This window comes from Pseudoliparis swirei, chromosome 6 (genome assembly GCF_029220125.1).
Source record: "Pseudoliparis swirei isolate HS2019 ecotype Mariana Trench chromosome 6, NWPU_hadal_v1, whole genome shotgun sequence".
Lineage (NCBI taxonomy): Eukaryota > Metazoa > Chordata > Actinopteri > Perciformes > Liparidae > Pseudoliparis > Pseudoliparis swirei.
In genome coordinates, this window is record NC_079393.1 from 430,737 (window position 1) to 448,496 (window position 17,760).

The 17,760-nt window shown below is 56.5% G+C and overlaps 1 protein-coding gene across 1 annotated transcript in view; it reads right to left on the reverse strand.

Annotated features, from left to right (window-relative positions):
• The window catches only part of LOC130194860 (zinc finger C3H1 domain-containing protein-like), a 21,164-nt gene extending 3,887 nt beyond the window's left edge, over nucleotides 1–17,277 (reverse strand). Inside the window, exons 1-22 of the mRNA XM_056416047.1 lie at nucleotides 16,664–17,277; nucleotides 15,961–16,380; nucleotides 15,523–15,692; nucleotides 14,902–15,421; nucleotides 14,545–14,777; nucleotides 14,327–14,450; nucleotides 14,061–14,149; nucleotides 13,716–13,892; nucleotides 13,492–13,644; nucleotides 13,295–13,429; nucleotides 11,306–11,424; nucleotides 11,100–11,237; nucleotides 10,851–11,025; nucleotides 10,586–10,714; nucleotides 8,963–9,478; nucleotides 8,519–8,883; nucleotides 8,253–8,384; nucleotides 2,976–3,097; nucleotides 2,794–2,895; nucleotides 2,590–2,724; nucleotides 2,122–2,299; nucleotides 388–574 (exon numbers count right to left, since the gene is read on the reverse strand). Of these exons, the coding sequence (XP_056272022.1) occupies nucleotides 388–574; nucleotides 2,122–2,299; nucleotides 2,590–2,724; nucleotides 2,794–2,895; nucleotides 2,976–3,097; nucleotides 8,253–8,384; nucleotides 8,519–8,883; nucleotides 8,963–9,478; nucleotides 10,586–10,714; nucleotides 10,851–11,025; nucleotides 11,100–11,237; nucleotides 11,306–11,424; nucleotides 13,295–13,429; nucleotides 13,492–13,644; nucleotides 13,716–13,892; nucleotides 14,061–14,149; nucleotides 14,327–14,450; nucleotides 14,545–14,777; nucleotides 14,902–15,421; nucleotides 15,523–15,692; nucleotides 15,961–16,380; nucleotides 16,664–17,159 (4,815 nt within the window). The 5' untranslated portion in view covers nucleotides 17,160–17,277. The remainder of the gene's footprint in view (nucleotides 1–387; nucleotides 575–2,121; nucleotides 2,300–2,589; nucleotides 2,725–2,793; nucleotides 2,896–2,975; nucleotides 3,098–8,252; nucleotides 8,385–8,518; nucleotides 8,884–8,962; nucleotides 9,479–10,585; nucleotides 10,715–10,850; nucleotides 11,026–11,099; nucleotides 11,238–11,305; nucleotides 11,425–13,294; nucleotides 13,430–13,491; nucleotides 13,645–13,715; nucleotides 13,893–14,060; nucleotides 14,150–14,326; nucleotides 14,451–14,544; nucleotides 14,778–14,901; nucleotides 15,422–15,522; nucleotides 15,693–15,960; nucleotides 16,381–16,663) is intronic.
• Between the last annotated feature and the right edge of the window lie 483 nt (nucleotides 17,278–17,760).

The window sequence follows — 17,760 nt, forward strand, 5'->3', positions numbered from 1 at the left end:
CACTCCCTCCCGCACCCTCCGCTCATCCTCTTCTGGACTGCTAACCAACCCCACGTCACGCCTCAGTACCATGGGTGCCCGAGCCTTCAGTTGCTCAGCACCCAGGCTCTGGAACTCCCTCCCCCCACACATAAGACAATCAGACTCCATCACATCATTCAAGTCTCAACTCAAAACTCACCTGTTCAAACTAGCATTCTCTCTATAACTGGATCCTGTACACTTCACTTGTTTTTTTGTTTTTATGTTGAACTTCTGTTTTAATGGTGTTTTTATCTTTCATATTTTTATCCTGTACCCTGTTTGATTTTATTGTAAGGTGACCTTGGGCGCCTCCAAATGGAATGTATTATTATTATTATGTCCAGGTGAAGGTGAGGCTCTTACGTTCCACCACACTTTGGGGTGAGGCGCGTGCTCCACCGCCATCTCACACATCTCCTGCACCTCCTCCCTGCTGCCCCTCCGGGAGAACAGGGCCAGGTAGTGGCTCCACACCTCGGGGTCCTCACAGTTACTCTCCAGGGCGCGGGACAGCGTGTTCAGGGCCGCCTCCAGACACGCAGACGCACACCTGCAGGGACACGTCAGCTCACCTGAGACGCTGCTAGAGGCCAGAGGCTGCTGGGGGCGCTGAGGAGACGCTGAGGAGACGCTGAGCTCCTCTCTCCTTATGGGCGTTTAGGAGACGCTGAGCTCCTCTCTCCTCTCCTCTCTCCTTATGGACGCTTAGGATACACTGAGCTCCTCTCTCCTCTCTCCCTATGGACGCTTAGGACACACTGAGCTCCTCTCTCCTCTCCTCTCTCCTTATGGACGCTTAGGATACACTGAGCTCCTCTCCTCTCCTCTCTCCTTATGGACGCTTAGGATACACTGAGCTCCTCTCTCCTCTCTCCTTATGGACGCTTAGGAGACACTGAGCTCCTCTCTCCTCTCCTCTCTCCTTATGGACGCTTAGGATACACTGAGCTCCTCTCTCCTCTCTCCTTATGGACGCTTAGGAGACACTGAGCTCCTCTCTCTCCTCTCTCCTTATGGACGCTTAGGAGACACTGAGCTCCTCTCTCCTCTCCTCTCTCCTTATGGACATTTAGGATACACTGAGCTCCTCTCTCCTCTCCTCTCTCCTTATGGACATTTAGGATACACTGAGCTCCTCTCCTCTCCTCTCTCCTTATGGACGCTTAGGATACACTGAGCTCCTCTCTCTCTCTCCTTATGGACGCTTAGGATACACTGAGCTCCTCTCTCCTCTCTCCTTATGGACGCTTAGGATACACTGAGCTCCTCTCTCCTTATGGACGCGTAGGATACACTGAGCTCCTCTCTCCTCTCCTCTCTCCTTATGGACGTTTAGGAGACACTGAGCTCCTCTCTCCTTATGGACGTTTAGGACACACTGAGCACCTCTCTCCTCTCCTCTCTCCTTATGGACATTGTAGGATACACTGAGCTCCTCTCTCCTTATGGACGCTTAGGAGACACTGAGCTCCTCTCTCCTCTCCTCTCTCCTTATGGACATTGTAGGATACACTGAGCTCCTCTCTCCTCTCCTCTCTCCTTATTGACGCTTAGGAGACACTGAGCTCCTCTCTCCTCTCCTCTCTCCTTATGGACGTTTAGGACACACTGAGCACCTCTCTCCTCTCCTCTCTCCTTATGGACGCTTAGGATACACTGAGCTCCTCTCTCCTCTCCTCTCTCCTTATTGATACTTAGGATACACTGAGCTCCTCTCTCCTCTCTCCTTATTGACGCTTAGGATACACTGAGCTCCTCTCTCCTCTCCTCTCTCCTTATGGACGCTTAGGATACACTGAGCTCCTCTCTCCTCTCCTCTCTCCTTATGGGCGCTTAGGATACACTGAGCTCCTCTCTCCTCTCTCCTTATGGACGCTTAGGATACACTGAGCTCCTCTCTCCTCTCCTCTCTCCTTATGGACGCTTAGGATACACTGAGCTCCTCTCTCCTCTCCTCTCTCCTTATGGGCGCTTAGGATACACTGAGCTCCTCTCTCCTCTCCTCTCTCCTTATGGACGCTTAGGATACACTGAGCTCCTCTCTCCTAGAGGAACATGAGGTTCTCATCTTACAGGTAGAGGACAGACAGAACGTACGTCTGGTTCTGGTTCAGGTACTTGAAGGCTAACTTGATCCACAGCTGAGTGTCTCTGGGACTCTCCAGGACGCTGGTCTCCAGGTTTGAGATGTCGTCCGTCTCACTGATGAAATACCGTTTGTCCTCCGATGTGACGAACGCGTCCAGAGCAGAGCGGCTGGTCCTCGAGACGCCGTCTGGACAGAGAGCGCTGGTCAGGGTTTACAGCCACCTACCTTCATTAACTCTTTAAATCACAGCGAGGCCCCTAGTGGACACCAGGAGAACAACATGTAGTATCTCAATAGAGCAGCGAGGCCCCTAGTGGACACCAGGAGAACAACATGTAGTATCTCAATAGAGCAGCGAGGCCCCTAGTGGACACCAGGAGAACAACATGTAGGATCTCAATAGAGCAGCGAGGCCCCTAGTGGACACCAGGAGAACAACATGGGGATCCGAGTCATCAGTCAGACGCTGTCCTCACCGTGTCTCCTCGTGGTCACGTGGCCTCCTGCCGACTCGTCCTCGCTCTCGTTCTCGTTCTCCCGGCTGAAGCTGCTCTGTGCTGCCGGCGTCGGCCGCCACGTCCGTGTGTCTTTACAGGTGGTGAAAGGAGGGACTGGAGGAGGACAGAGGGGTCAGAGGACACGTTACCAGAGGACGGGTTCAGAGCTGAAAGGTCCCTCACCGTGTCGCTTGCTTTCGTTCACTTTGCTGACGAGGAGGACGGCCTTCTGGTCCACGCCCATCCGGTCTTTGTTTGAGCCGAACAGCTTCTTCATGTACTTCTCTACAACGAGACAGAAACACGTGAAGAAGAGTCCCACCACCGGACCGCTTGTCCCCAGAACACGTCCTCCTGAGGCCGACCTGTTGAGGCGGCCACGTCCTCGTCCGAGCTGAGCTCAGAGCAGCCGATCAGAGGCGGGTTGTAGGACAGGATGTCCTGGAACAGCTGGCTTCCTGTCAGAGTACAGGTCCTCATGTGCTGCCTGCAGAGACCAGAGACCAGAGGCATGAAGCCACCAGAGGGACCAGAGAGACCAGAGGCATGAAGCCACCAGAGAGACCAGAGACATGAAGCCACCAGAGACACCAGAGACATGAAGCCACCAGGGACACCAGAGAGACCAGAGACATGAAGCCACCAGAGACCAGAGACATGAAGCCACCAGAGACCAGAGAGACCAGAGACATGAAGCCACCAGAGACCAGAGACATGAAGCCACCAGGGACACCAGAGAGACCAGAGGCATGAAGCCACCAGAGACCAGAGACATGAAGCCACCAGAGACCAGGGACAGAGACCAGAGACAGAGACCAGAGACATGAAGCCACCAGAGACCAGAGACATGAAGCCACCAGGACCAGAGGACCAACCAGAGACCAGAGACATGAAGCCAGAGACCAGAGACATGAGCCACCAGAGACCAGAGCCAGAGACCAGAGGACCAGAGACATGAAGCCACCAGGAGACCAGAGACATGAAGCCACCAGAGACCAGAGGACCAGAGACCAGAGACAACCAGAGACCAGAGACATGAAGCCACCAGAGACCAAGAGACCAGAGACAGAGACCAGAGACCAGAGGACCAGAGACATGAAGCCACCAGGGACACCAGAGAGACCAGAGGCATGAAGCCACCAGAGACCAGAGAGACCAGAGACATGAAGCCACCAGAGACACCAGAGACATGAAGCCACCAGGGACACCAGAGAGACCAGAGACATGAAGCCACCAGAGACCAGAGACATGAAGCCACCAGAGACCAGAGACATGAGACCAGAGACCAGAGACCAGGACACCAGAGACCAGAGACATGAAGCCACCAGAGACCAGAGACATGAAGCCACCAGAGACCAGAGACATGAAGCCACCAGAGACCAGAGACATGAAGCCACCAGGGACCAGAGACATGAAGCCACCAGAGACCAGAGGGACCAGAGACATGAAGCCACCAGAGACCAGAGAGAGACCAGAGGCATGAAGCCACCAGAGACCAGAGACATGAAGCCACCAGAGACCAGAGAGACCAGAGACATGAAGCCACCAGAGACCAGAGACATGAAGCCACCAGAGACACCAGAGACATGAAGCCACCAGAGACCAGAGACATGAAGCCACCAGAGAGACCAGAGACATGAAGCCACCAGAGACCAGAGAGACCAGAGACATGAAGCCACCAGAGACACCAGAGACATGAAGCCACCAGAGACCAGAGAGACCAGAGACATGAGACCAGAGACACCAGAGACATGAAGCCACCAGAGACCAGAGACCAGAGACATGAAGCCACCAGAGACACCAGAGAGACCAGAGACATGAAGCCACCAGAGACCAGAGGACCAGAGACATGGAGACCAGAGAGACCAGAGGCATGAAGCCACCAGAGACCAGAGAGACCAGAGGCATGAAGCCACCAGAGACCAGAGAGACCAGAGACATGAAGCCACCAGAGGGACCAGAGGCATGAAGCCACCAGGGACACCAGAGAGACCAGAGACATGAAGCCAGAGACCAGAGACATGAAGCCACCAGAGACCAGAGACATGAAGCCACCAGAGACCAGAGACATGAAGCCACCAGAGACCAGAGACATGAAGCCACCAGAGACCAGAGAGACCAGAGACATGAAGCCACCAGAGAGACCAGAGACATGAAGCCACCAGAGACCAGAGACATGAAGCCACCAGAGACACCAGAGACCAGAGACATGAAGCCACCAGAGACCAGAGACATGAAGCCACCAGAGACCAGAGAGACCAGAGACATGAAGCCACCAGAGACACCAGAGACCAGAGACATGAAGCCACCAGAGACACCAGAGGGACCAGAGACATGAAGCCACCAGAGACACCAGAGAGACCAGAGACATGAAGACCAGAGACACCAGAGACCAGAGACATGAAGCCACCAGAGACACCAGAGAGACCAGAGACATGAAGCCACCAGAGACACCAGAGGACCAGAGAGACATGAAGAGAGACACCAGAGACCAGAGACATGAAGCCACCAGAGACACCAGAGAGACCAGAGACATGAAGCCACCAGGACACCAGAGACCAGACATGAAGACCAGGACACCAGAGACACCAGAGACCAGAGAGACCAGAGACATGAAGCCACCAGAGACCAGAGAGACCAGAGACATGAAGCCACCAGGGACACCAGAGAGACCAGAGACATGAAGCCACCAGAGACCAGAGGGACCAGAGACATGAAGCCACCAGAGACACCAGAGAGACCAGAGACATGAAGCCACCAGAGACACCAGAGGGACCAGAGACATGAAGCCACCAGAGACACCAGAGAGACCAGAGAGACCAGAGACATGAAGCCACCAGGGACACCAGAGAGACCAGAGACATGAAGCCACCAGAGACCAGAGACATGAAGCCACCAGAGACACCAGAGAGACCAGAGACATGAAGCCACCAGGGACACCAGAGAGACCAGAGGCATGAAGCCACCAGAGACCAGAGAGACCAGAGACATGAAGCCACCAGAGACACCAGAGAGACCAGAGACATGAAGCCACCAGAGACCAGAGACATGAAGCCACCAGAGACCAGAGACATGAAGCCACCAGAGACACCAGAGAGACCAGAGACATGAAGCCACCAGAGAGACACCAGAGACCAGAGACATGAAGCCACCAGAGAGACCAGAGACATGAAGCCACCAGAGACACCAGAGAGACCAGAGACATGAAGCCACCAGAGACACCAGACCAGAGACATGAAGCCACCAGAGACCAGAGGACCAGAGACATGAAGCCACCAGAGACCAGAGACACCAGAGACCAGAGACATGAAGCCACCAGAGACCAGGGAGACCAGAGCCACCAGAGACACCAGGACATGACATGAGCCACCAGAGACCAGAGACATGAAGCCACCAGAGACCCAGAGACCAGAGACATGAAGCCACCAGAGACACCAGAGAGACCAGAGACATGAAGCCACCAGAGACCAGAGACATGAAGCCACCAGAGACACCAGAGAGACCAGAGACATGAAGCCACCAGGGACACCAGAGAGACCAGAGACATGAAGCCACCAGAGACACCAGAGAGACCAGAGACATGAAGCCACCAGAGACACCAGAGAGACCAGAGACATGAAGCCACCAGAGACCAGAGACATGAAGCCACCAGAGAGACCAGAGACATGAAGCCACCAGAGACACCAGAGAGACCAGAGACATGAAGCCACCAGAGACACCAGAGAGACCAGAGACATGAAGCCACCAGAGACACCAGAGACATGAAGCCACCAGAGACCAGAGACATGAAGCCACCAGAGACACCAGAGAGACCAGAGACATGAAGCCACCAGGGACACCAGAGAGACCAGAGACATGAAGCCACCAGAGACACCAGAGGGACCAGAGACATGAAGCCACCAGAGACCAGAGACATGAAGCCACCAGAGACCAGAGACATGAAGCCACCAGAGACACCAGAGACATGAAGCCACCAGAGACACCAGAGACCAGAGACATGAAGCCACCAGAGACACCAGAGACACCAGAGAGACCAGAGACATGAAGCCACCAGAGACCAGAGACATGAAGCCACCAGAGACCAGAGACATGAAGCCACCAGAGACACCAGAGACCAGAGACATGAAGCCACCAGAGACACCAGAGAGACCAGAGACATGAAGCCACCAGAGACACCAGAGAGACCAGAGACATGAAGCCACCAGAGAGACCAGAGACATGAAGCCACCAGAGACACCAGAGGGACCAGAGACATGAAGCCACCAGAGAGACCAGAGACATGAAGCCACCAGAGACACCAGAGACCAGAGACATGAAGCCACCAGAGACACCAGAGGGACCAGAGACATGAAGCCACCAGAGACACCAGAGGGACCAGAGACATGAAGCCACCAGAGACACCAGAGAGACCAGAGACATGAAGCCACCAGAGACACCAGAGAGACCAGAGACATGAAGCCACCAGAGACCAGAGACATGAAGCCACCAGAGAGACCAGAGACATGAAGCCACCAGAGAGACCAGAGAGACCAGAGACATGAAGCCACCAGAGAGACCAGAGACCAGAGACATGAAGCCACCAGAGACACCAGAGGACCAGAGACATGAGCCACCAGAGACACCAGAGAGACCAGAGACATGAAGCCACCAGGGACACCAGAGAGACCAGAGACATGAAGCCACCAGAGACACCAGAGGGACCAGAGACATGAAGCCACCAGAGGCACCAGAGGGACCAGAGACATGAAGCCACCAGAGACACCAGAGACCAGAGACATGAAGCCACCAGGGACACCAGAGAGACCAGAGACATGAAGCCACCAGAGACACCAGAGGGACCAGAGACATGAAGCCACCAGAGACACCAGAGGACCAGAGACATGAAGCCACTAGAGACACCAGAGAGACCAGAGACATGAAGCCACCAGAGAGACCAGAGACATGAAGCCACCAGAGACACCAGAGGGACCAGAGACATGAAGCCACCAGAGACCAGAGAGACCAGAGACATGAAGCCACCAGAGACCAGAGGACCAGAGACATGAAGCCACCAGAGACACCAGAGGGACCAGAGACATGAAGCCACCAGGGACACCAGAGAGACCAGAGACATGAAGCCACCAGAGACACCAGAGAGACCAGAGACATGAAGCCACCAGAGACACCAGAGAGACCAGAGACATGAAGCCACCAGAGACACCAGAGGGACCAGAGACATGAAGCCACCAGAGACACCAGAGAGACCAGAGACATGAAGCCACCAGAGACACCAGAGAGACCAGAGACATGAAGCCACCAGAGACACCAGAGGGACCAGAGACATGAAGCCACCAGAGAGACCAGAGGGACCAGAGACATGAAGCCACCAGAGACACCAGAGGGACCAGAGACATGAAGCCACCAGAGACACCAGAGAGACCAGAGACATGAAGCCACCAGAGACCAGAGACATGAAGCCACCAGAGACACCAGAGAGACCAGAGACATGAAGCCACCAGAGACCAGAGACATGAAGCCACCAGAGACACCAGAGGGACCAGAGACATGAAGCCACCAGGGACACCAGAGGGACCAGAGACATGAAGCCACCAGGGACACCAGAGGGACCAGAGAGACCAGAGGCATGAAGGACCCGTCCTCACCATCGGCACTCGTCGTCGTTGCAGGTCCCCGTGAGGTCGAAGCGGCAGAAGCTCCTCCGGACTTCTATGGAGTTGCTGTAGGAGACGGAGCTCAGAGACAACTTCTCCTTGGTCCTGTAGTACGGACTGAACCTGGGACGGACCACAAGAGACACGTTCAGCAGCCACACAGGGAGCGCCGTCCTGTGTGTCTCTGTTGTCCTCGGGAAGCCCAGAAGGGACCAGGTGGGATGTCACAGGAGGACGAGTGAGATCAACTAATGTACCTGTAGGACCTGAAGACCAGCAGAGGACTGTGATAGGCTCCGTAGGGGACAGGCTTCAGCTCTGAGCTCCCCGATTGGCTGCTGGCTGCGTCCGCCTCCAGAGAGACCGCCTCCACAGAGACCGCCTCCAGAGGGACCGCCTCCACAGAGACCGCCTCCACAGAGACCGCCTCCAGAGGGACCGCCTCCACAGAGACCGCCTCCACAGAGACCGCCTCCACAGAGACTGTCTCCAGAGGGACCGCCTCCACAGAGACCGCCTCCAGAGAGACCGCCTCCACAGAGACCGCCTCCAGAGGGACCGCCTCCACAGAGACTGTCTCCAGAGGGACCGCCTCCACAGAGACCGCCTCCAGAGGGACCGCCTGCAGAGAGACCGTTGACTCGCAGTCAGAGTCCAGAACATGGAAACAAAGACAAACCGTTGGAAGACGTTGTGCTCACCGGTCCGGGGGTGGGGGGGCCGTGGACTCGTCCCCCCACCGTCTGCAGCTCCTTCTGCAGCAGCTCCCCCAGCCGGGCCTGCTGCTGGTACTGAAGCTTCAGAGCCTCCAGGTCCAGCCCTGCAAACATCTCAGCGGGGGGCCCACAGCCCGCCGGGCCCTGAGGGGGCTTGGAGTCCTTGGCGGGGGCGGAGCTCGGCTGCTCCAGGTGGGGTTTGGTGAAGGAGCTGCTGGACTGCCGGAGGAGGGAGTTCCGGCGGGGGGCTCTAGCGGGCGCAGGTTCCGCCTCGGCTCGCTTGTCCTGGGTGAGGTCGTGCAGGGAGGGCTGGGGCAGGGGGAAGGAGACGGGGGAAGGCGGGGGGGCCTCTGGGGGGGCCCCTCGGCTGCACATGGCCTGCGTCTCCTTCAGCTTCTGGATCTTCAGGGCGTACTCAGACTCCAGCTGCTGCAGACGCTTCTTCTGAGCGATCAGCTCGGCCGACCCACGAGGAGCGTCAACACGCCGCAGCTTACTGGGCTGAGAGGACAGAGGACATGAGGACAGAGGACATGAGGAGTACAAGACATGACAGAGGACAGAGGACATGAGAACAAGACATGACAGAGGACATGAGGACAAGACATGACAGAGGACAGAGGACATGAGTACAAGACATGACAGAGGACAGAGGACATGAGTACAAGACATGAGGACAGAGGACATGAGGAGTACAATACATGACAGAGGACATGAGGACATGAGGACATGAGGAGTACAAGACATGACAGAGGACAGAGGACATGAGGACATGAGTACAAGACATGACAGAGGACATGAGTACAAGACATGACAGAGGACAGAGGACATGAGTACAAGACATGACAGAGGACATGAGGACAGAGGACATGAGGAGTACAATACATGAGGACAGAGGACATGAGTACAAGACATGACAGAGGACAGAGGACATGAGTACAAGACATGACAGAGGACATGAGGACAGAGGACATGAGTACAAGACATGACAGAGGACAGAGGACATGAGGAGTACAATACATGAGGACATGAGGACATGAGTACAAGACATGACAGAGGACAGAGGACATGAGTACAAGACATGACAGAGGACAGAGGACATGAGTACAAGACATGACAGAGGACATGAGGACAGAGGACATGAGTACAAGACATGACAGAGGACATGAGGACAGAGGACAAGACAAGACATGACAGAGGACAGAGGACATGACAGAGGACATGAGTACAAGACATGACAGAGGACAGAGGACATGAGTACAAGACATGACAGAGGACATGAGTACAAGACATGACAGAGGACATGAGTACAATACATGACAGAGGACAGAGGACATGAGTACAAGACATGACAGAGGACAGAGGACATGAGTACAAGACATGACAGAGGACATGAGGACAGAGGACATGAGGAGTACAATACATGAGGACATGAGGACAGAGGACATGAGTACAAGACATGACAGAGGACAGAGGACATGAGTACAAGACATGACAGAGGACAGAGGACATGAGTACAAGACATGACAGAGGACAGAGGACATGAGTACAAGACATGACAGAGGACAGAGGACATGAGGACAGAGGACATGAGGACAGAGGTCTCACCAGAGTCTGGTTGGGGTCTGCTCTGCGTTTGGCCCCCCTGCTGGGGGCCAGCTGGGCCTGAGCCAGCTCCTGCTCCAGGCGCGCAGACAGACAGGTCTTGATGGACACGCGGTGCTCCACCCGGTGGACCTGGGGGGGCAGAGGACCCGGTTCAGGTCCTGAAGACATGCAACTCCTCCACCCTCCTTCCACCAAGGAGCAGCTGGGGGTCAGTCCCTCACCTGCTCCCTCTGGACTACAGACGGGGGGTGACCCAGTCCCTCACCTGCTCCTGCAGCTTCTTGAGCAGCGTCCTGGTTGCCGTGGCGATCTTCTCCGAGGCCGCCAGCTGCTCCCGGAGCTTTGCCACTTTGGCGTCGGCGGCTCTCAGCGAGTCTCTCTTCTTCAGCTGCTGGAGGAGCAGCTGCTCCAGGACGGCCTCGTCCCTCTGCAGCAGCTCTCTGAGGCGGAGGACAGACGTCACGGAGCGCTCCACCTGGGGACTTCACGGACGCCGAGGACCGGCCGCTCTCACCTGTGCTTGTCCAGTCTCTGCTCCGCCTCGGCCGCTCTCAGCTCGGCGGCCGCTTTCACCGACGGGTCCGGCACCGAGACGGCCGGGGGCGCCGCGCTCCGAGGACCGCCGGCCTTCACGGTCTTCTGCTTCTCCCGGCTGAGGACAAAGAGGACGCACGTCGGACGCGTCCAGAGAGACGAGCGTGTCTCTGGCTGCCGTCTCACCTGGCGATCTCCTCCTTGAGGAGGCGGTACTCGGCCCTCTTGTCCTCAGGTAAGGCCTCTGGGGTCCTGACCGGGTTGTTCTCCTTCTCACAGCCCGACGCCACCTTCGGCTTCGCTGCCTGAGAACCGCCACAATGATGAGTCATGAGTCACGGCCACAATGATGAGTCATGAGTCACGGCCACAATGATGAGTCATGAGTCACGGCCACAATGATGAGTCATGGCCACAATGATGAGTCATGGCCATAATGATGAGTCATGAGTCACGGCCACAATGATGAGTCATGAGTCACCGCCACAATGATGAGTCACGGGTCACGGCCACAATGATGAGTCACGAGTCACGGCCACAATGATGAGTCATGAGTCACGGCCACAATGATGAGTCACGAGTCACGGCCACAATGATGAGTCATGAGTCACGGCCACAATGACGAGTCACGGGTCACGGCCACAATGATGAGTCATGGGTCACCGCCACAATGATGAGTCACGAGTCACGGCCACTGTCCTCCGGGCCTCTGATCACATGTCTCACCTCCACTGTCCTCCGGACCTCTGATCACATGTCTCACCTCCACTGTCCTCCGGGCCTCTCTGATCACATGTCTCACCTCCACTGTCCTCCAGGCCTCTGATCACATGTCTCACCTCCACTGTCCTCCGGGCCTCTGATCACATGTCTCACCTCCACTGTCCTCCGGGCCTCTGATCACATGTCTCACCTCCACTGTCCTCCGGGCCTCTGATCACATGTCTCACCTCCACTGTCCTCCGGGCCTCTGATCACATGTCTCACCTCCACTGTCCTCCGGGCCTCTGATCACATGTCTCACCTCCACTGTCCTCCGGGCCTCTGATCACATGTCTCACCTCCACTGTCCTCCGGGCCTCTGATCACATGTCTCACCTCCACTGTCCTCCGGGCCTCTGATCACATGTCTCACCTCCACTGTCCTCCGGGCCTCTGATCACATGTCTCACCTCCACTGTCCTCCGGGCCTCTGATCACATGTCTCACCTCCACTGTCCTCCGGGCCTCTGATCACATGTCTCACCTCCACTGTCCTCCGGGCCTCTGATCACATGTCTCACCTCCACTGTCCTCCGGGCCTCTGATCACATGTCTCACCTCCACTGTCCTCCGGGCCTCTGATCACATGTCTCACCTCCACTGTCCTCCGGGCCTCTGATCACATGTCTCACCTCCACTGTCCTCCGGGCCTCTGATCACATGTCTCACCTCCACTGTCCTCCGGGCCTCTGATCACATGTCTCACCTCCACTGTCCTCCGGGCCTCTGATCACATGTCTCACCTCCACTGTCCTCCGGGCCTCTGATCACATGTCTCACCTCCACTGTCCTCCAGGCCTCTGATCACATGTCTCACCTCCACTGTCCTCCGGGCCTCTGATCACATGTCTCACCTCCACTGTCCTCCGGGCCTCTGATCACATGTCTCACCTCCACTGTCCTCCAGGCCTCTGATCACATGTCTCACCTCCACTGTCCTCCGGGCCTCTGATCACATGTCTCACCTCCACTGTCCTCCGGGCCTCTCTGATCACATGTCTCACCTCCACTGTCCTCCGGGCCTCTGATCACATGTCTCACCTCCACTGTCCTCCGGGCCTCTGATCACATGTCTCACCTCCACTGTCCTCCAGGCCTCTGATCACATGTCTCACCTCCACTGTCCTCCGGACCTCTGATCACATGTCTCACCTCCACTGTCCTCCAGGCCTCTGATCACATGTCTCACCTCCACTGTCCTCCGGGCCTCTGATCACATGTCTCACCTCCACTGTCCTCCGGACCTCTGATCACATGTCTCACCTCCACTGTCCTCCGGACCTCTGATCACATGTCTCACCTCCACTGTCCTCCGGACCTCTGATCACATGTCTCACCTCCACTGTCCTCCGGGCCTCTCTGATCACATGTCTCACCTCCACTGTCCTCCGGGCCTCTGATCACATGTCTCACCTCCACTGTCCTCCGGGCCTCTCTGATCATGGACTCCAGTCCTCCGAAGGTCTGGGTGGAGCTGCAGGCGTCCACATCTGAGTCACTGTCGTCTGAGTCGATGAGAGAAACCACCACCGCCTTGTGTCTGGGCAGCTGGGGGGACACAGACAGATCATCATCATCATCCTCCTCCTCCTCCTCCTCCTCCTCCTCACCACTAGTGGTGCTCGGGCAGTGTGGTGTCCTCTGAACTTGCTGCTTCGGGTCTGAGGGGTGGTGTTCAGGCTGACGGTGCTCAGGTTCCCTCTGATTGGCTGCTGAGGGACCGGAGGACCTCCAGGAGACGGAGGTCCGCTGGAGCTGGTCTCCTGCAGGGGGACAAGAGGTCCAGTTAGAGGCCGAAGGTCACAGGAGACACCTGGAGGTCTGGCTACCTCACCTCTGTGGACGTCACCCTCTTGTGGGCCATGGACATCAGACAGGTCTCCCTCAGCAGCATCTCCTCCTCCTCCTCTTCATCAGCAAAGGGAGGCTTGGGAGGAGGCGCCAGCTCGTCTGCTGGGGGGGGCAGAGGGGGAGGGGGAGGAGCCACCGACAGCATGTGGGAGAGAAACGGCTGAGACACAAGGAGAAAACGTTATTAACCTTCATCAACCCTGAGTAGGAGATGAAGAGGAGATGACGAGGAGGGAAGAGATGAAGAGGAGGAGGAGATGATGAGGAGGGAAGAGATGAAGAGGAGGAATAGGAGATGAAGAGGAGGAGGAGGAGATGAAGAGCGTACCAGTCCAAACTGAAGACAGTCGTAAGGAGACATCTGAGGGAACCCTGATGGATCTTCTGCACTCAGATGGTTGTGTTTAGGGGACGGCACTGAAACACAAACAGGAAGTCAGGACTACGCAAACAGGAAGTGGAGGTTATGTAAACAGGAAGTCAGGACTATGTAAACAGGAAATCAGGACTATGTAAACAGGACGTCAGGACTATGTAAACAGGAAGTGGAGACTTTATGTAAACAGGAAGTCTCTCAGTGGGCTGGGGTCTCACCTGGTGACCCCGTCTCGCTGTCCGTGTCCATGGCGACCTCGTCGTAGTTGTCGTACTGGTACAGGTTCCCCGAGCCGTCCGGTCCCGGTTTACCGGCTGACTTCCTGTGATCCCCGTCTCTGGACTGAAGGACAGAAACAACACGTGCCTCACTCTTCTTCTGTGGTGGTCCACCAGAAGGTGCAGTGAGCCTCACTCTTCTTCTGTGGTGTTCCTACCCGGCTGCGCGTGCTGGGCCTCCCGCCCACCAGCTTCATGAAGCGGTTGTACTGCTCGTCCTGATTGGACAGGTCTCGGATGCGTCGGATCTCGTCTTCCCGCTTGCGCCGGTCTTCCTCTTCCTGTCTGCGGCTCACTTCCTCTTCCTGTCTGCGGCTCACTTCCTGTTCCCTCTGCTGCAGCTTCCAGGTCCTCAGCTGCTGCTTCCTGAAGGCCTGCTTGGCCACCGAGCCTGGTGGTCGGTAACGGCCGTTAGCTCGGTGGTAAAGACGTTCACAATGTTCTGGGATCACAACGATTTGAATACACATTGTTTTTAAGAACTCTTGTAATAATCAACAAGGGTCTGGACTCACCTGGACTGGTGATCTTCTTGGCCATGTGGACCTTCCCTGGAGTCTTGGGACCTGGTTTAGGACCTGGTTTAGGACTTGGTTTGGGACCTGGTTTGGGACCTGGTTTGGGACCTGGTTTAGGACCCGGTTTAGGACCTGGTTTAGGACTTGGTTTGGGACCTGGTTTAGGACCCGGTTTAGGACCCGGTTTAGGACCCGGTTTGGGACTGGCTTTGGGCCTCTCCCTGTCTCGGTCAGGTGGTCTGGGCCCGGTCTTGTTTCGGTCCCTGTCCAGAGGTTTGGACCTGGGCCGGAACCGCTCTGCGGCGGCCGCGGCGGCGGCGGCGGAAGCGGACCTGGTGGTGACCCTGGGTCTGACGGGGGGGGCGGAGCTCTTCTCCTGGACCACCTTGGTGATGCGCTCCTTGCTCTTCTTCATCACCTGCTGCTCCTGCTGCTGCCACTTCTTACTGGCCGACTGCAGCGCCAGGAGGCGGAGCTGCAGCTCCGATAGCTCCTCCTCCTCCACCTTCACGGCCGGCTGCGGGGAACAGACGGGGCACCGTTGAGCAAGGCATACTGGGCACTGGTAGTGTGTACTGGGACCTCTGACCCCCCCCCCCCATTGGACCACGCCCACACCTTGTCAGGGGAGGTGACGGAGTCCTCACTGGAGACCGAGGACGCCCTGAGACTCTCTTCTTTGTTGGTGTCCTCGCAGCAGCTCTCACTCTTCTTCTCCTCCTCCTCCTCCTCCTCCTCCTCTTCGGCCTTCTGCTCCGCTTGAGTTGTCTCCTCCTCTTCTTCTCCTCCTGGAGACAGGAAGAGACCCTTTTTAAAATGTTTATGTACATTTACACATCTCTATTCACAAGGTTTAGAAATGTAGAGGTATAGCGAGAAGGACCAGAGGGCATCTCCCCTTCCTCAGCTGGGGGTCCAGTGCCTTGCTCAAGGACACATCAACATTAACTGAGGAGAGCGGGGATGGAACCAGGGACCTGGTGGTTACCATGACGACCACTTTTTATTCTCCCTGGGGATCCACTTATATTTTGAAGGCACTTCCTGTTTGCTCACCCTGCTGCTCCGCGCCTCCTCCTCCTCCCTCCTGCTCCTCCCTCCTGCTCCTCAGCTCCTGCAGCACGGCGGGTGTAGGCAGCTTCTGACGGAGAGGTTTGATGTTGAAGGCGTGGAACACCTTCTTCTCCTCCACCTTCTGCAGCTCCAACAGGTCCTCTGCTGCCGGGTCCGGAGGAGCTGGCCCGGGTCCAGGTCCAGGTCCGGGTCCGGGTTCAGGCTGGCTGGGTGTAATACTGGCGGTGTGGTCGGGGGTCTGGGCCCCCCCTGGGGGCTCCAGGGCCTCCGTCTCCTCCCTGCGGATGCACTCCAGCTCCAGCTGGATCTGCCGGTACTTGGACAGCAGGTCCTCGAAGGACTCGTCTACACTGGGCTCTGGTTTACAGGCCTTCCTGATCTGGACCCTGGGGGGCTGCTTCTCTGAGGCCGGGTTAAAGGTCATCATCATGCCTTATTATTCCAAGGCTTAAAGCTGTATTATTACATGTTATTATTATTACTTATTGTTATTAGTTCTAAATATTGCCGCCTGGTATAATTGAATGAGCAGGAGTTATAACAATATAACCAGTTAACCCATGACATATGGCTCACATTATTAATGATTATAATACTCAGTTAACCCATGACACATTGTAATTATGATATAATAATCAGTAGATACATGTTGTTATGAATGATCACATAACTCCGTGAAGGATACGCTTCCTCGAGGGGGAGTCCTTCTGGGGCCCGTGGCTCTCTCCGGGCCCGTAACGACCGGGGGGACCTCTGGCGGCGCCCCGGCCGCCTCGGCTCCAGCCCCCGCGGCCCCCGTTGGGCATGGCCCGGTGCCGGAACCGGCCCAGGGCCCCGTGGCTGCGCTCCCAGAAGCTGGTCCTCGGGCTCGGGTCCCCGTGGAGCCCGAGCCCCGGAGCGGGGGGCTCGGGGGGCCGGTCCGGCCCGCTAGGCCCGCACTGCTGCCGGTGGCTCGGGGGGAACGGGTCGTGCGCTCGGCGGTCGTAGGGGACCATGTACCGGTGGCCCACGTGCGGCGGCACCGGGTGCGCGTGCTGGTTCGGTCTCCGTGGAGGAGCCCCGCGGGCGGGCCTGCTGACGCCACCATCCCCCCGCCGGAGAGGCGCGCTCTCCTCGGTTTCATCGTCGCAGATCTCCCCGTCCTCCAGCTCCTCTCCGGGAGAGAGGCTCACCACGTCCATCTTGTTCTAGCGGCTGCCGGCTGTCGTCTCACCGGGCTGAAGAAGCCGTTACACCGCTCATGGTTCACCGGTTGTCGGTTAACAGGCGCTCCGCTCCGACGGTTAGCTCGCAGCTAGCTTCTGCTCTTGCCCAATTCTCGCGATACAGAACGAGACTCGGCTTCTTCTTCTTCTTCTTGTTGGGCTGTATGGCGGTGGTGCATTACCGCCTCCTGCTGGATTGGGGTGTGTACCAGAGTGCTCCCTTTCAAAATAAATAAATACATACAAATAAAAACCGAACCTCTATCCTTCCACTCAACCCTGTTTCTCTCACACACTGCAGTACCTTTCCTCACCACCAGGTCAATGCATCTCTTCATTGATGGAGAAGATACTGAGTGATGGAGAAGATACTGAGTGATGGAGAAGGTGCTGAGTGATGGAGAAGATACTGAGTGATGGAGAAGGTGATGAGTGATGGAGAAGATACTGAGTGATGGAGAAGGTGATGAGTGATGGAGAAGATACTGAGTGATGGAGAAGGTGCTGAGTGATGGAGAAGGTGCTGAGTGATGGAGAAGGTGCTGAGTGATGGAGAAGGTGATGAGTGATGGAGAAG